The sequence below is a fragment of the Muscardinus avellanarius genome (genome assembly GCF_963383645.1).
Source record: "Muscardinus avellanarius genome assembly, chromosome: 4".
Classification (NCBI taxonomy): domain Eukaryota; kingdom Metazoa; phylum Chordata; class Mammalia; order Rodentia; family Gliridae; genus Muscardinus; species Muscardinus avellanarius.
Window position 1 is genome coordinate 70,009,222 of NC_137789.1, and position 19,094 is coordinate 70,028,315.

The following is a 19,094-nucleotide window of genomic DNA, read 5'->3' on the forward strand; positions in this document are numbered from 1 at the left end:
TTTCATCTAGAGTTCCTCCTATGACCCTTTTTCTCCTTAGCTTCCACATAGTAGAGCTTTCAATGTTTTACTTTTTGTATTTTTTGGTTTTTTTAAAATATTTTATTGGTGCACTGTGTTCATACATTGAAATGGGATAAAAAAAAAAAAAAAACTTTTGTAGACATACATGCACACATCGCCCAATTAGCCCCTACCTGATCCTCATCCCATTTCCTCCCCATCCTTCCTTCCCATGCTTGGTTTAGTGGTTGACATCTAGTATTATAGCAATTTACCCAAAATTAACAATGATAATCTCACATAACAGTTTCATTTGTCTGACACCAAGCTTTTGATGACTTAAAGATAACATTTCAATATTACTTTTTGCTTTCTTTCTTACCAGAGAATATTTTTTTCTTCTTTTTTTTTCTTTAGGCAAAACTATCATACATTTACTTATTTATTTTTCAGAAAAAACTATCCTAATATGGAATGTGAACTCTAGATACCCAAACAGTCTCAAAAAAGAACAAAGCTAGAAGATGTGTATTTTCTGATTTCAAACCTTATAAAGCTACAATAATTGAAACAGTGTAGTACTGTTACAAAGGCAGATATATAAACCATTGGAGTTAATTAAAAGCCTAGAGATAAATTCTTCCATATATTGTCAAGTTATTTTTGACAAGGTTTCCACGAACATTTGGTGGAAGAAATAATAATCTTTTAACTAAATATTGTTGAAAAATAATAATTACATGAAAAAGAATAAAATTGGACCCTTATCTAACCCCATATACAAATATTAACTCAAAATAGATAAAAGACCTAAATGTAAATCTTAAGGCTATAAACTTTTAGAAGAAAAATCTGGGTCATTAAACCTCACAACATTTGTATTTTGGGGTTTTTTTTTAATATTTTATTGGTGCACTTGGATATGATTTCAATGGCACAGGCAACAGAAGGGTAAACAAACTCCCTAAAAAATTAAAAAATTATTGTATATCCAAAGACAATGTAAACAGAGTTAAAAGTTACTGATAGAATGGGATAAAATATTTCCAAATACTATATCTGAAGGTACATTAATATTCCAAATAGAAATCCTAAAAATTAGCAACAATAAAAGCAAACAATACAATTTAGAAATAGGTAAAAGACTAACATAAATAATGAATCTCCAAAGATAACCAATTTTAGTTGTCTGTTGGATGGAAAATCTTGTTTCTCTGGTTCTGGTGTGTGTTACCTATTTCTTCTTTGTAGTTAATCTCTTTGAGTATTTTCTCTAGTGCTGGTTTTGAAGACATAAATTCCTTCAGTTTCTGTTTGTCATGGAAGCTTCTTATTTCTCCATCTAATCTGATAGATAGTTTTGCTGGGTAGGAAATTTTTGTCTGGAAGTTGTTTTCTTTCAGAGTTTGGTATGTTACTCCAAGCCCTTCTGGCTCTCATGACTTGGTTTGGGAAGTCTGGAGTGATTCTAATTGGTTTGCCTCTGAATGTCACTTGGCCCTTTGTTTTTTTTTTTGCCTTTAAGATTCTCTGCTTGGCTTCCACATTGGTCATTTTGACATTTATGTGGCATGGGGATTCTCTTCTCTGATCCTGTCTAAAGGGAGTTCTATAAGTTTCCTGGACCTATGTATCGACCTCTTGCTTTATGTTTGGAAAATTTTCTGCTATTACTTTCTTGAAGAGATTGTTGATCCCTTTGGTTTCACCTTCTCTTCCCTCCTCTATTCCAATTATTCTTAGATTAATTCTCTTAAAATGGGCCCATATTTCTTCAATGTCAGATTCCTGCTGTCGTAATTTTTTTTCTATATTAGAAACTATGCGTTCATTTTTTGAGTGATCATCTTCTAGGAGTGAGATTCTATTTTCCATGTGGTCTAATCAGTTGTTTATACTTTGAATTGAGGCCTTTATTGATTGCATCCTTTATCTCTTTTTGGCACTCTCTGAATTCTTTTCGAAACACCTCTGTTATTTCTATAGTTATTTTCCTGATTTGATGTTCTAGAAATCTCTGAATTTCTGTTTTATCAGGTTATGATGTTGTGGGGTTGTGGACATTCATTGCTCCATTGTTATTCCTCTTTCCCATGATTTCGGAAGTTTGTGCCTTCTCTGGGTTCTTCCCTGCGTCACTACGAGTTCACTTAAGGTGCTCTGGATCTCGAGTCTGTGGTATCTCAGTCACTACTACTTCTCTACTGGGTTGCATCGCAGTCTCAGGCCCAGGGAGTCAATCGAGGCTGCTTAGACCATGGGGGGTGCCACGTTGGGCATTCTCCTGCAGGGAGTAGTGACTCTGGTGTGATATCTCTGCTACCGCCACTCCCCCACTGTGTCAAGTCCCTGGGAGTGCAGTACTGGGTTTTCTCCTCTAGGGGCTGCAATTTGACTCACTGTTGTTGAGTGCATTGATGGAGCTGTAGTGGACTCGGTGAATTCACTGCTGCTGCCGCCTGTGGCTTTATAGTACCACTGCCACGCCCTCGGCTGTGAAGCTGGTGTATTCTCTATTTTTGAGCTTCACTCTGAGTCCCTTCAGGGTGTGCTGAGCCTAGTCCCTGGGAGCTTTAGATGCTCCCTGCGCCAAAAAATCTGCCGAATTCCGCCCAGTTGATCTGCATCCGCTCACCTCGTCTCGCTGTCCGCCGCTCCTCTCTTGAACCTGGTGGGCTCTTGAGTGCATTGGTCTGGTGCCGTCCAGTGAGTTCGCTGCTGCCATCGGCAATATGGCGCTGTTGCTGCGTCCTCGGCCGTGAGGCCGGCATCAATGTTTTACTTTTTGTGACTAATCTCACTTAGCATAATGTTCTCCAGTTCCATCCATTTCCCTGCAAATGACATAATATTGTTCTTCTTTATGGCTGAGTAAAATTTTATTGTGTACATATCCCATAGTTTTATAATCCATTCATCTGTTGATGGACACCTTGGCTGGTTCCCTGGTTTGGCAATGGTCAATTGTGCGGCTATGAACATAAAATTTTATTACTATGAACATAGAAACCTATGCATTAATTTGGTAGTTTGGTTTCCATTCTTTGGGGTAGGTACTCAGAACTAGTATTGCTGGATCATATGGTAGGTTCATTCCCATTCTTCTAAGGATCCTTCATACTGTTTTCCAAAGTGGTTGCAACTAATTTGCAATCTCATCAGCAGTGTATTGGAGTTCCCACTTCTCCACATCTTTACCAGCATTTCTTGATATTTTTGTTTTGAAAGATTGCTATTCTAATTGGAGTTAGTTGAAATCTCAGGATAGTTCTGATTTGTATCTCTTTGATTGCTTATGATGTTGAACATTTTTTCATGCATTTATTGGCCATTTTAGTTTCTTTTGTGAAGTGTCCATTTAGTTCACTTGCCCATTTTTGATTGGGTTATTTTTTTTAGCGGTGAGTTTCTTGACTTCTCTGTATGTTCTAGGTATTAGTCCTCTATCATAGGAAAAGTTGATAAAAATTTCTTCCCTTCTGTTGGCTGTCTGTTGAGGTTCTTGATAGTTTCCGTTGCTGTCAGAGGCTCTTCAGTTTAATGCAATCCCATGTTTTGCTCCTCCTTTTAATTTCTTGTTCCTTTGGGATCTTGTTGAGAAAGTTTTTACCTGTGCCTATGTATTGAAGTATTGAACCTATGCCCTCTTCAAGGAGCTGCAAGGTCTCTGGTGTGCAACATGCATTCAAAACCACATCAGGAAAATTGTATGCTATGATCAAGTAGGGTTCATCCCAGGGATGCAAGGCTGGTTCAGCATATAAAAACCAGTCCATGTAATTCATCACATAAATAGAACCAAAGACAAAAATTACATAATCTTTTTTTGTGTGTGTGGTGGTATTGGGGATGGAACCCTTCTACCTCCAGGCTACACTCCTAGACCCATTTTATATACTTTTTATTTGGAAACAGGGTCTCTTAAGCCAGTACGTCTGGCTTTGAACCTGTGCGATCCTCCTGTCTTCGCCTCCCAAGTGGGGAGGAATTACAAGCATGCATCACCACGCCTGCCTACATGATTTTTTTTTTTTTTTAATTGGTGGTACTGGGGTTCCTGGAAGCCCTTCTACCTCCAGGCTACACTCCCAGACCTATTTTATACTTTTTATTTGGAAACAGGGTCTCTTAGGACAGCACGGCTGGCTTCGAACCTGTGCGATCCTCCTGTCTCCTCTCCCAGGTGCGGGGATTACAAGCTTGCGCCACCATGCCCAGCGTTACATGATCATTTTATAGACACTGAAAAAGCATTCGGCAAAATCCAACACCCATTTATGCTAAAGGCACTGCTTATAATTGGAATAGAAGGAACATACCTCAACATCATAAAGGCAATATACCATAGGCCTACACCAACATCATATTAAACAGGAAATACTGCAAGAATTCCCCCATAAGCATCCTTATATAAAAATATTTATTGTAAAATATATTTTAAGTCATAATGGTCAAATACTCTATTGGATCCATACAATTTTTACTTAAAGCCTCTTACATATGAAACACAAAAATGAGTAAGAGCATTACAACAGTAACGATGCAGCTGTAGATTTATGTAGTACTTTACTCTTTAAAAGTGTTTTCACATTTGCTCCTTTCAACAGTTTTGTGGGCCAGGTTTGGTACATGTTGTTCCCATTTTGTCCAGAACTAGAACTTTCAAGTCCAAGTTAAAATATTATTTTTATTAGAACCATTACCAGGAACACAAGCCCAACTTCCTCTCAAAAACCCAGGTAAGGTTACTTCAGGCTGAACTCTTACTCGGGATAACAGCCCTCTCTCTGTGACAGTGCTTTCCTGTTATCACAAAGCGAAGCTTGCATATGTTAGCTGTCATTTATTGTCTGACACTGTGCTAGCACTTTCCATCTGTCATCTCTAAGCCTTAACAACTATGAGGAAAATCATCTGTATTTCCAGATGAGAAAACCTCAGGCCAGGAAAACTGATCATTTCCCTAAGGTTCTGCTGTTAATAACACTTGAGCTAAATCTTTGTGTGAGTCTGTTGGACTCTAGTGTCTCTTCAGTAACACCACACGCATCACTGGCCACCCTCACACTGACTTCCTAAAGGTCCCTGGCCTCTTGAGAGAGAAGATCCTTACCAAAACTACCTCTGCAAAGCTTCCCTGGGCTTCTCCTAAAGAAAGCTTGTAAAGTCTGCCACCATCCCCAACAAGTCTGCATTTCATGGTCACCTGTGGTTTTTGTTGACTAGTTTTTCCTTACTGTGCAGCTTAGCATTTTCATCTGTTCCTCTTGGGTGGTATCAAGCCTTATTTATTTATTTTGTTTTTTGTTTTTTGTGGTACTGGGGATGGAACCCAGTGGCATTCTACCTTCGAGCTACACCCCCAGCCCTATTTTTTATTCTTCATTTTATTTTTGAAACAGAGTTCTCACTAAGATACAAAGGGTATCACTATATAGCTATGAGGCTGTCCATGAACCAGGATCTTCCTATTTCAGCCTCCTGAATGCTGGGATTACAAGCGTGTTCTACCATGCCTGGCTCCTGTTTTATTTTTTATTTGGAAAAAAGTTTCACTAAGTTGTGGAAGCCCTCGCTATTTTGCAGAGGGCTTCACTAGCTGAGGCTGACTGCGAACCCAAGATTGTCCTGTCTCAGCCTTCCAGGTACTGGGATTATAATTATGCACCACCATTTCTGGCTCCTGGCTTATTTTTTGTTTTTGAAACAGGATCTCACTAGGCTACTGAGAGTCTCTTGAGACTGATACTGGTCTCAAGCCTATGATCCTCCTCTCTCAGTTTCCCACCTGGAAATTACAGGTGTGTGCCATCATGCCCAGCTAGGAAGCTATTCTTAAAATCAGTCAGCTTTAGCCAAGTGTGGTGGTGCATGCTTGTAATCCCAACACTTGAGAGGTTGAGACAGGAAGATCAAAGTTCACAGACAACCTCAGCTACTTAGGCCCTTTGCAACTCAGTGAGACCCTGTTTCCAAATAAAGAATAAAAAATAGGGCTGGGGATGTAGCTCAGAGGTAGAATGCTCCTGGGTTCCATTCCCAGTACCGCACAAAAAAAAAAGGAAAAATCAAATCAACATTTATTCATGTATTGGTAATTTAAAATAACTTTTTCATTCTATCTACAAAAATTATTTACCATGTATAGGATGTTGCTTTCATAGGGACATAATTTTTAAAAACAGTATAATAGAAAATGTTTTTATCCTTTTATCTTGTTTAACAATGAATATTTTATTTTATTAGGATACAATATCACAGAAATCTGTAGATATACATGATTCTGTTCAGCCAAGATCTGCAGATAACAGACAAGCACCATTGGTTTCTGTCTCTACTGTGAATGAAGAAGTCAGCAAAATTAAATCTACAGCAAGTGAGTTATTTCTCTAAATAAAAATAAGTTGTGTGTTTTATGTAGATAAGAGGTAACACTTTTGGTTTTACTTTTTATTATTAACAAGCATATATTATAATTGGTTGTTTAGTCATTTCTTTACTGTGTCTACCCCAACTTGAACATCACTGACAAATTATAGATTCTTTATTCCAAGAGCTCCCCAGCATCTACAGTATCAGCTTTTTCCACAGTGCATTTGGGTAGTGTTTGTGGTGAGTATATGGATCTTCCTTTGGCATCCCTCCACATGTTAGCTGGCAGGAGCATAGTGACCCTGCTTTCTAGGGTTGAGCTGCTTACAGATTAAGCCTGGCCACACTGCTACCCACTCGTTCTCCATGCAGGAGTCGCAGGCCACCTTTAGTCTTTGTCCTTTTCCTAAAAAGGGAGCAACCCCTCACTTTTCTACTAAATTGGTTCAGTTTTATTTTCTGTAGGAAGACTATCACCTCCTTAGAAGAAAACAGAGCTTTAAACACTTTTTTTTTTTTTTTTGGTGGTACTGGGGTTCCTGAAGCCCTTCTACCTCCAGGCTACGCTCCCATACCATATATATATATATATTTTTTTTTTTTTTTTTTTTTTTTTGAACCAGGGTCTCTTAAGCCAGCAAGGCTGGCTCTGAACCAGCGTGATCCTCCTATCTCTGCCTCCCAAGCGCGGGGATTACAAGCATGCGCCACCACACCTGGATAAACACTTTTTCTTTTGGTGGAAGTTAAATTCATGTAACAAGTTTAATTTTATTATTTTTTATTTTTTTGTGGTAGCATGGATTAAACCAAGGGGTATTCTACCTCTGAACTATACCTCCAGCCCTATTTTTTTTTATTCCTTATTTTGAAATAGCGACCCACTAAGTTGTGGAGGGCCTCACTAAGTAGCTGAGACTGGCCATGAACCTGCTATCGTCTGTCTCAGCCTCCCACCTACTGGGATTACAAGCTTGCGCCACCACGCCTGGCTTAACAGCTATTTTAACATCAACAATTCAGTGACATTTGCTACATTCAGAATGTTTTACAACTGCCCCAATTCTGTCTAGTTGTAAAACATTTTCATCGCCCCACAAGGAAACCCAATAACCATTGTGCAGCCACTCCCAGCCAGTTTTCTACTTTTCATACAAATGGAACCATACATGTGACTTTTTGCACCTCATTTCTTTCAGTTAGCATGGTATTTAAGGTTCATTTTTTTATGGATCGGGTAATTCATTCCTTTTATTACTGAGTAGTAATCCATGGTATGTATGTATGTATGTATGTGCCACATTTTGTTGGACTGTTCATGTGTTTGGACATTAATCTACCTTTAGACGTTGAGTTTGTTCCCACCTTTGGTTATAATGAATAGTGCTCCTGTGAACATTGGTTTGCAGATATTGAGTACCTGTTTTCATTTCTTCTGCAAATGTACTCAGGAGTGGAATTATAAGTCATATGGTTTCATATGGTAATTCTCTGTTTAACTTTGTAAAGAACTGTCAAACTGTTTCCTACAGTTGGTGGCATCACTTTGCACTCCTACTTGCAATTCCAGTTTTACTATATCTCCATCAACACTTTTTATTTATGTATTCATTGATTTTTTAATGGTACCTATCCTATTTGGTATGAAATGTAGTACCTTATTGTGCTTTATATTTTCATTTTCATAATAATTAGTCATGCTGAGCATATTTTTATGTGCTTGATGGCCATTCTTATCTCTTCTGTGGAGAAATTTCTAATCATGACTCTTGTCCATTTTTTAAAAAATCAATACTAGGAATTAAACCCAGGGGTATTCTACCTCTGAGCTATAGCCCCAACCCTATTTTTTTATTCTTTATTTTGGAACAGGGTCTCACTAAATTGCAGAGGCTATCTGTGAACCTGCAATCCTCCTGTCTCAGCCTCTCCCAAGTACTTGGATTATAGGCATGCACCACCATGCCCAGCTTATTGCCCATTTTTAATGGGTTTGTGGTTTGTTAAATTGCCATATATTCTGGATGTTTAACTCATATTGCATACATTATTTGAAAATATTTGTTTTTTCTCGTTTTGTAGGATATCTCTTCAGTACTGTCTTGATAATGTCCTCCATTGCACAAAAGTTTTCAATTTTTATGAAATCTAATTTTCTGTTCTTTTCTGTTGTTTGTCCTTCTTTTGGTGACATAGCTGAAAATTCATTGCTAAATTCAAAGTCATGAAGATATTCTCTAATGTATTGTCTCTAAGAGTTTTATATTTATGTCATTGATCCATTTTGATTTCTTTTTTCAGTAAATTTTGTTTTAATCTTGGGTGCTTATAGTTCTTTTCTTTTTTTTTTTTTTTTTTTTTTGTTGTTGTTGTTCTTGCAGTATTGGGGATGGAACCCAGGGTCATTCTACCTCCGAGCTGCACCCCCTGCCCTATTTTTTACTCTTTATTTTGAAACAGAGTCTCACTAAGTTGCGGAGGGCCTCACTAAGTAGCTAAAGCTATCTGCAAACCACAATCCTCCTCTCTCAGCCTCCCGAATGCTGGGATAATGAGCGTGCGCCACCACGCCCAGCTCTGCTTACAGTTCTTAAGAGAAAAAAGCTTTGGTATTCTCCTTGGAAGCAACTTCTAACTTTAGTAATTGAATCTTGCTAACTTCTTAAAGATGAGCAAGATGGCTAGGTGTGATGGTGCATACTTGAAATCCCAGTACTTGGGAGGCTGGTTCACTGCAGGTTCACTGCCAGCCTAAGGAACAGGAGGCCATTGACAACTTAGGCCCTGTTGCAAAATAAACAATGAAAAATAGGACTGGGGATAGCTCAAAGGCTGGATGCCCTTGGGTTCAATCCCTAGTAACACACACACACACACACACACACACACACACACACACACACACACACGAGCTTGATGGTGTTGAGCGGCCCATTTCCATTTTCCATTTTCTTTTTCTCTGGAGAAAAGAATGGGTCAGGAATCTATTACAGCATCAGTCTGCACTGAAAATCACTGTGAAGAAGGAATAGTGCATCGTTTTTCTCTCCTTTTGTGCCAGTATTCAGCTTCAACATGCTTGGCTTTGTGTAACTTGATTGCCATACATTAGAGAAAGCTTTCGCTTGGCTACTCAGGGCATATACTTTTCCTGGAACAAGGGTGCTGCTCTCCTGCCAGCCGGAGCAAAGGGCTCAGACTATTGGCCTTATGATGGGATCTTGGCAGGGTTAAGCCCTGTTGTGAGTAAAATTTGACCAGATAGATTTTGTCTGCAGACTTGCTGCCGGTCCGTGCTAGTGGGGCTGTAGTTAGGGCCTTTGGCTAGTTTTCAGAGGGCACAGAAAGCATGGAGAGAGGACTTCCCTCTTGAGTCACAGTGCAGCCTCATCTGCCCAGCTTGCGTCACTAGCAGTTTATGCTGCTCAAAGCGCTCTTACACACCCAGCAGCTTACACACCTGCCTCCTTTTCAGTGCCTTCTGCAGTCCAGGTACTGCCAGGCATCTGCCCCAGGTCTGGGTGTTTTATGATTCAGTGAAGGTGTGGGTATGCCATGTAAAGGAAGGTTGAAAAGACATGGGAGGAAGAGACAACCATTGGACTTTTGGGTTTGTTTCATTTGTTTTTAACTTTCACAAATGTTTCTAGAAAATGAGAATTTGTTGCTGAAGAGTATACATGATGACACATGTTTGCCAAGACAGGACAATATAAGAAAATAGCTTAATGAAATTAGACTCTGGGGCAAGAAGCATGCATTAAGAATGGCTGAATGAAGCCAGGAGTGGTGGCTCACGTTTGTAATCCCAGCATTCAGGAGGCTGAGACTGGAGGAGTACGGTTCATGGACAGCCTCAGCTACTACTTAGTGAGGCCCTTTGCAACTCAGTGAGACCCTATGTCAAAAATAAAGAATAAAAAATAGGGCTGGGAGTGTCGCTCAGAGGTAGAATGCCCCTAGGCTCCATCCCCAGTACTGGGGGGGGGGGGGGGGAATGCCTGAATGGAAGCAGAATAGTCTGTATTGGTTACTGGGACCTGCCAAGCCAGCCCTGAAATGCTGGTCTTGACACAGCATGTAAAGAAAATAAGTTTTATTGTATTTTTAAAAAGAAAAGAGAATCTGTAATGAGATGTTTTTTATAGGAAAAAGAAACAGCCATTCTAAGTCACCGGGTGCTGTAGTCATTGCCCTAATTAGCAGGCAGCTCCTGTGGGGCAGCCACATGCCCTGGAGAAGCTGCCTTAAGAATCCAGGACCGAGGCGAACCCAGCCTCGGGGACCTCCCTTCCCCACTGAGGCCACGTGGCCCTGCTGCCCTGCACTCGCGGTGGCTGAGTGTTCTTTCCCCCTCACAGTTCTGGATATGCATGGAGAGTAAATTTGGAACATACTTAATGTTGGGTTCATTTGGAAAAAAAAAAAGATAATTTTAGCTTCAAGTACTACTCTAGACCCATACAAAACATGTCCTTTGACATAATTTCATCAAAATCCGTGGCCACCCTTGTAGATATGGTTTTTGTTGTTTTCTTATTATATGTTTTTATATTACTCTTTTCCAAAGGTTTATAGTAAATGTTGTTTACATTTTAGTTTTTTATTCATTGTTGCATTTATTTCAAGAAAAACCTGAGTCTTATGTAAAATTTTTATAACCATGATTTACAACGAATTCAGTTGTAAATAATGGTTGGATATTTGTTTATTTTAAAAATCACTTTTCGCTGGGCGTGGTGGCGCACGCTTGTAATCCCCGCACTTGGGAGGCTGAGACAGAAGGATCACACAGGTTCAAAGCCAGCCTCAGTTACTTAGTGAGGCTCTCAGCAACTTAGTGAGACCCTGTTTCCAAATAAAGTATAAAATCGGTCTGGGAGTATAGCCCGGAGGTAGAAAGCCCCTGGGTTCCACCCCCAGTACCACCAAATTAAAAAAATCACTTTTATTGATTAAACTGATAGCAAGTAGTAACTCTAAAGCAGCATGCCTTTCTCAGGGTAGTTTGTGCAGCTGTATCTTCATACATAGGAATGTTTCTTTAGCATTATAATGTCATAGCAATTACAAAGGATTCAAAATAATGTTCTGTTTGCATGTGCATTGGGGGGGTTTCCTCACAGAATTTCCAGAACAAAAATTGTTTGCTGCCCTGTTGATTAAATGTGTTGTGCAGCTGGAACTCATCCAGACCATCGACAACATTGTGTTCTTCCCAGCCACAAGTAAGAAGGAAGATGCGGAAAACTTAGCTGCAGCCCAGGTGAGAGATGGGAAGAGAGCCGCTTTTTGTATGTAAGTAGGAAGTTAGCTATGATGGTCTGGGCTTCAGAGCAGAAGGCAGGCAAGAGATTTAATGTGGAAGGCGTTATCACACAGGTGTTCTGTAACCCGTGGGAGAGGATGGCGTCCAGGGTGGTGAGCCTGACTACAGTGAGGCTAGGGAGGGAGCCAGGCAGTGGGCCCTGGAGCCCTTAGATTTTACAGTTCCTGGTGACAGGGCAGCTGGTTAAGGCTGAGAGTGAGATCTGTGAAGCAAAAGTGAAAGCAAGAATCAGTGTTGTTCTGGAAGCCAAGTAAAGAAAGTGTTTTCAGTTCAGGTCATATTATGTCTGAGAATTGGCTCTCTAACAATTTGAAGAACATAGTTACCTTGACACAGTATATTTAATCTTAACATTAAAGGCAAAAATATTTGTAATGGGTACAAAAGAAGAGAGGAAGCTGGATGTAGTAATGCACACCTATAATCTCAGTACTTGGGGATTTGAATCAGGAAGACCGCAGGCTCACAGCCAGCCTCAGCAACTTAACCAGGCCCTCTGCAACTGAGCAAGTCTCTGTTTCAAAATGAAAATTAAAATAAGGCTGGAGTTGTAGCCCAGAGGCAGAATGTCCCTGGATTCAATCCCCAGTACTACAAAAAAGAAGAGAGGAATTGGAGACAGTAAATATTGCTCGCTCTATCAAGGAGTTTTCTGTAAAGAGATGCAGAGAAGTGGATTGAAAGGTGGAGGAGCATGAGGTGCCAGGAGAGGAGTTTGCTCTGTTTGTTTTCCTGGTTGGCAGTAAGGCAAGATGCTCACTGAGGGGTGATTGCTAGAGCAGTACTTCTGAGTGACTCGGGTCATCTGGGGTCTCCCTGCAGAGTCCACTTATGGTAGGGGGAGGAGGAAGGGTATGGCATCTGGACACAGGAGAGTTGGTATATTTGGATATGAGTTTGTGGACAAAGTCTTCTCATAGTTTCTGGCTTCTCATTGAAGTGGGAGGAAGAGTCACATGAGCTTGGTAAGAATGTTTTAGATACTTGAGAGGTGAATGCATGAGCTGGCCAATAAGAAACATGGAAGAGAGCCAGGTGCCCACACCCATAGGGAGGGAGTAACGAGAAGCCAGTCTGTTTGCCTCCGTCTTGTTGGTCTTCTGGGTACAGTCAAGGAGAAGGCAAAGTTTTCCAGCTAGTGACTGAAAATGAGAGGTCATGCAAGAGAATAATTAAACCCGTGTCCCGGGACTCCAGACGCAATGAGAAAAGGAGGAGGACCCTAGGAGCTGAGGAGCAGCTGGTGGCCACGAGGCCTGAGAGGACACAGAGCTCTCCCTCGCCCACTCAGGGATTGAAGGAGGGCCCGAGATGGTGGGAGAGGTCCTGGGTGACCAGGATGCATGACAGAAGGAAGACAGTTTCTTACCCTGTTAAAATAAAGCAAATTCAGGTTCTGTGGTCTTTGGGGGGGGAGCATTGAGTTCTAAATGTACTAAAATTGTAGTGACTTTTCATGTGATGTGGTTTGTTTTCCAAAGAGAGATGCAGTGGACTTTGATGTTCGAGTTGATACTCAAGACCAAGGAATGTACCGCTTTTTGACATCACAACAGCTTTTTAAGCTACTAGATTGCTTATTAGAGTCACATAGATTTGCAAAAGCATTTAATTCCAACAATGAGCAGAGGACTGCTCTGTGGAAAGCAGGTAAGTGGCTCACAGCTCTCCTGTACTGTTCCTTGTGAAAGCATGTGCTGTAGATAGGTGCACTGATTAAAACTGATTGTTCATACACTTCAGGACTGTTAATAATGTAATCTAACAGTAGTAAGCCGGATAACTACCTGGATAGATTAATTTTCAGCCTGTTCAGTCCACCTGTTCTTTGACTTGACCAGTCTTGCTAACTAGGCCTGAGTCTTCCTCTTCTTTTTTTTAAAATTTTGTATTGGTTGATTGTAGTCATGCATCTCAATGGGGTACAAGATGGCAGAGGCTCACATGCACACATCCCTTATTCAGCCTTCCCCAGTTCCCACCCCATTCTCTCCCCCTCGCTCCTCCTCATGTTTGGCTTAGTGATTGACTTTGATATGTTTGTGAATGTACATAGGGGATTTCCCTCTTTCTCCTTCCTATCCCCTCACTTACGTCACCTTATTTTCTCATTTTTGGTTTCTCTTTCCTCACCTAGAATTCTTCATATAACCCATTTTTTCCCTATTTTCCACATATTAGGGAGAGTATCTGATTTTTTTACTTTTTGTGTTTTATTAATCTCACTTAGCATGATGTCCTCCAGTTCCATCCATTTCCCTGCAAATGACATAATTCTGTTCTTCTTTATGGCTGAGTAAAATTCCATTGTGTACATATCCCATAGTGTTGTAATCCATTCATCTGTCAATGGGCATCTTGGTTGGTTCCATACTTTCTCAGTTGTCAATTGTGTGGCTATGAACATAGACACGCACACATTAGTCTGGCAGTTTGGTTTCCATTCTTGTGGGTAGATACCCAGAAGTGGTATTGCTAGGTCATATGGTAGGTTCGTTCCCATTCTTCTGACAATTCTCCATACCGTTTTCCAAAGTGGTTGCACTAATTTGCAATCCCACCAACAATGTATTAGAGTTCCCACTTCTCCACGTCCTCGCCAGGATGAGTCCTGCTCTTGATGCTCATTAAAATTATAGAAACCTGGGGGGGGGGGGACTGGGAATTGAACCCAGAGGCGTTCTACCTCTTAGCTAAACCCCCAGCTTAATTTTGTTTATTTGGAAACAGAGGCTCACTCGGTTGCTGAGGGCCTGTGATCCTTCTGTCTTAGCCTCCCAAGTACGGGAATTACAGGTATGCACCATCACACCCAGCAAAACTACCCTTTTATAAGGAAAAAAATGTGTGAAAATCATGCATGTGAAATCTGTCATATGTATTTGAATGAATTCTATTTACTTGGGAGTAGCCATACCTCAGGATGAACAAGTTAGCAAATTCAAATAAAAGGTTGTGTTAAGCCAGGCATGGTGGCGCACACTTGTAATCCCTGCACTTGGGAGGTGGAGACAGGAGGATTGCACAGGTTCAAAGCCAGCCTCAGCTACTGAGTGAGGCTCTCAACAACTGAGAACCTGTTTCCAAATAAAGTATAAAATAGGTCTTGGAGTGTAGCCTGGAGGTAGAAAGCCCCTGGGTTCCACCCCCAGTACCACCAAAAAAAGTAATAAATAAATAAAATAAAATGGCTTTGTTCATCTTTTTTCTGTATAGCTGAAATTCTGGGGAAAACAGACTATACCTTTTCCCCTTTCTTTCCTTATTGCCACCATTTTACTGGGACTTTTTCTGTGAAGGTGGCCACGCGCCTATTTTCACACACCTGTGCCCTTCACACCTCTGGCATTTGAACTGTTCCCATCCTTTCCTGCCCCATTCCTGGGGAGCCAATGTGCGGGCAGAGCACATCAGCTCCTGAGCCTCCTACAGCTTTGTTTGAAGGGTTCTACTTTCCCAGGCATACAGGTTGTTTTAGATTTTACATAATATTTATAAGGGCTTGGGCAGCTCTGCTTTGCGGGTGGTGTCCAATATCAGAGACTGACTGTTCCCAAAATGCGCCTCCGATAAGCTGTTTTACCTTTATGCCAAATGCCTCTCTGCTCTAATCCCAGAAACACTCCCTTTCTACAGGCTTCAAAGGCAAGTCCAAGCCCAACCTTCTGAAGCAGGAGACCAGCAGCCTGGCCTGCGGGCTGCGTATTCTCTTCCGGATGTACATGGACGAGAGCCGAGTCAGTGCCTGGGAAGAGGTCCAGCAGAGGCTTCTAAAGTAAGACTCTCGACTCATTTGTGCCTTTGACCCATTTTGCTCTGGCACAGAGCAGGAAAGGGACAAGAGCAGGACCAAGCTGGTAGCTAAGCCTTTGGGGCCTGGAGATCCCTGTTTCACAGCTCAGCTACGAAAACTAGTGTCTTCCAGGTGAATGTGTTTGGTTTTTTGTTTTGTTTTTGAGATGGGGGTCTTGCTCTATTACCCAGACTGTCCTCAAAGTCCTGGTCTCCAAGGCTCCTTCTGCCTCAGGCTCCAAGTGGTTGGGACGTGGACATACGCCACCACACCAGGCTTAAGAGAATGTGCTTTGTATAACTGGTAATATGCGAGCGGATCATCCCTAACATACAGCAGGAAGGAGAAAGCTTTCTCTTTAAGCTTTGAAACTTTAAACTGTGGTACAGTGTTAGGTCTTTCTAATATGAAAATAAGTACCTGCGTTTAGTTTTAAAAATTACATGGAGTTTCTATTGGTTTTACTTTTTTTTCATTCTGTTTTACTTCATGAGAACTAAGATTTAAACTCAGGCTAAGACTGAAACATATCATTTAGAAAGCATATTCTCATCTGCATTATATTTTTCTTGCTACTCAGAAAGTAGATGTTCTCAGAGGCCAATTGAACACATTTTAGAATTCTAAGGAATCACCTAGTCTGCATTCTTCTGTTACTACTTACTGACAAGACTGTTCTGATCCAAAAGGATCTGAGGCCTCATACTCAGTGAGGAAAGCCACACCCACATTGCAGCCTAGATCTCTCAACATCAGGCTTGTTTGTACGTGTGTTTGTTGAAACCTGAAAAGCTAAGAAAATGTGGATTTCCTGAGATATTGACATGTCGGTCTATGTAAACATGGGTTCTAACTTTTTTCTTTTTTTTTTCTTTGTATTGGGGGTTGGACCCAGAGGCATTCTATTTCTGAGCTAGACCCCAGCCCTACTTTATTTTTTATTTTGAAATAGGGTTTCACCAAATTGCCGAGGCTGGCCATGAATCTACAGTCTTCCTTTGTAGCATCCCCAGTGGGGTGATAGGCATGTACCACCATTACCCTTTTGATTTGTTCTTTTTCAGGGAATCATAGACCAGCAAGTATATAAGTAAAGTGAAAGTAACCCTTTCTTTTGCAGCGTCTGTAGTGAAGCACTGAGTTACTTTCTCACTCTAACATCAGAAAGTCATCGGGAAGCCTGGACTAACTTACTGTTGCTGTTTCTAACTAAAGTTTTAAAGATCAGCGATAATAGGGTAAGTTGAGGCTTCATATTTCTATCCTGGTGTAGTGACGTTGAGGTAGGATCGCCCGCTTCAGAGCCCGGGTCCTGCTGCTCGTTGCAGGACTGTGGTGTGGGGCCTAACTAGATGTTCCTCACTGTCCTGTTTGCTCTGTCCTGATCTCAGCTTTGCTCTACAATCAGCAATTCCTTAGGGGACCAGAGGACACTTCATACGCTCCCCCAGTTCTCCCGGGAATTTCCTCAACTGAAATTTCCCATTTTGCAAATAGCTATCCAACCAGCCCTGTGGCCTCGCGCTCTTACCCTCCCTCCACCTGAGGCAGTACCCGGTCCCTGGGCCTGTGCTTGAAGCTGCAGACATCCTGTGGCATATTTAATGGTTCCATATGCTCACAGCCTCTAGTGAACAAGCTTTCAGCTAGCTCATTTAAGATTTTTTTGTTTGTTTTTTTGTTTGGGTTTTTTTTTTTTTTAATGTGTGTGTGTGGTACTGGGGTTCCGGGAAGCCCTTCTACCTCTGGGCTACACTCCCAGACCTATTTTATATTTGGAAACAGGGTCTCTTACACCAGCGCAGCTGGCTTTGAACCTGCGTGATCCTCCTGTCTCTGCCTCCCAAGCACGGGGATTACAACCGTGCGCCACCACGCCCGGCGCTCATTTAAGAATTTTAAGCCAATAGAGATGAAGGTAAAACACGACTATATTAAAGGCATATTTACAAGCTTTCAAAAATATAAATTTCCCTCAAAAATTGGCAACTTTTAGTTTATATATAGGGAAATAGGGGTTGCTGTGACTCCTGAATAAATTTTAAAATGCTTAGTCAGTTGTCTTTATACTGGAAACTTTAGGCCCCACTAGCATATGGGCCCTCATGCTGGTAAAGAGCTGCCATATATTCATCCCAAGTCACGAGCCCTGTATCCAGGGGCATTTCTGTCTGGCGGACCTCAGTATGCCTGACCTCACTTCCTACTTTCTTGTCCATAATATGTCAACCTGCTTCTGTGTATGTGTGGGGTACAGAAGACTCAGAGGGGAGAGAAAACTGAAGGGGGCTGACCAGTGCTCAGAGATGAGGGAACTCCAGCAGATACATAGTCCACATATATAACTTGAACTATAAAAATGCAATGTATGTTTCTTTGCCTGGAGAATTTTATTATATATTGTATATTTAATATTAGGTAGAATTTTCCCTAAAACAAGATAGTTTCAGTAACCCATGTCTGACAAAAACTCTAGTATCTATCTAGTGCCAACCAACTGTTTTGCTAACTGCCCGGGACAATGCCTTCATTACTAAAAGCTTGACAAAAATATGTAACAAAATGTTTTTCAAAATAATGATTGTAAGTGAACTCACTGGGTTCAAGTGTTCTGTGTTCTCTCAGTTTCAGTTCCGCAGTCCATGTTGTCCGCCCTCCTGCCATCAGGGCCTTCCCCAATGCATTGGCCAAGGCAGCTCTAGGCTTCCATTTACAATGCAAGCACTACTAACCAAATTCATTTTCCCCCCAGTTTAAAGCTCATGCTTCATTCTACTACCCTCTCTTATGTGAAATTATGCAATTTGACTTGATTCCTGAACTTCGTGCTGTTCTTAGAAGATTTTTTCTGCGAATTGGAGTAGTTTTTCAAATATCACAACCACCTGAGCAGGAACTTGGAACACACAAGCAATGACAAGAATTAAATATTTTTCTGTTGGCGTTTACATCACTCTGCTCTTTAAAAGGACCCTGGAGCTGAGGTTTCCTACCTGAAACATGGTCTTTCTGAATCGCAGTGTCCGAGGGTTACTGGTAAATATGCCTACAGCTATAACTCACACTGGGAGCAGCCCAGTCCCTTCTGGCAATCTGGTGGATTCTGTGTGCTATGTTGGGCTCATGTTGAGCGGAACGTCTGCTCTAAAGTGTCAGCGTGTGCTCATGGGCCTTCCCTATCCCCTAAGGCAGGGAGAAGCCCCACATATTTTTGGCAGGTGTGGAAGTGAAACTTACCCAAAGAACTATAGATGTAAAGATTGAACTTCGGCAAGAAGTACAACTCAGGAGAGCTGTATTTTGAAGGATAAAATGTTTATAATTGTGGGGTGGGGGGAAAGAAGAAATTATTGTTCATGGTAAAAGATATTTAGCAACTATGGTATTCTTATTAAGATTTTTGCACACTCAGGCTATCTGAGATTCTGGTAATCATCCTTCTGTGAAAAATGTACAGAGATGCAGGTCTGTAATATAAAAATCTTAAACATTAATTATATAGTTCTTCCTGCACTGTTTTATTTCTTTATTTTCTTATCCACTTGCTAAATACCCATAATATTTTGTCAAATGCACTAAACATTTGGGTTGAAATTT

General features: G+C 41.0%; 1 protein-coding gene across 5 annotated transcripts in view; it reads left to right on the top strand.

Annotated features, from left to right (window-relative positions):
• ARFGEF1 (ARF guanine nucleotide exchange factor 1) overlaps positions 1-18,414 on the top strand; it is a gene marked incomplete at both ends in the record, with an annotated part of 145,610 nt that extends 127,196 nt beyond the window's left edge. For 3 of the 5 annotated variants that reach the window (XM_080694651.1, XM_080694653.1, XM_080694652.1), the window contains 6 exons: positions 6,250-6,379; positions 11,502-11,641; positions 13,186-13,354; positions 15,341-15,479; positions 16,618-16,735; positions 18,250-18,414. In XM_080694651.1, coding sequence (XP_080550777.1) covers positions 6,250-6,379; positions 11,502-11,641; positions 13,186-13,354; positions 15,341-15,479; positions 16,618-16,735; positions 18,250-18,414 — 861 coding nt within the window. The remainder of the gene's footprint in view (positions 1-6,249; positions 6,380-11,501; positions 11,642-13,185; positions 13,355-15,340; positions 15,480-16,617; positions 16,736-18,249) is intronic. The other 2 variants (XM_080694654.1, XM_080694655.1) reach the window with 1 other exon arrangement.
• Between the last annotated feature and the right edge of the window lie 680 nt (positions 18,415-19,094).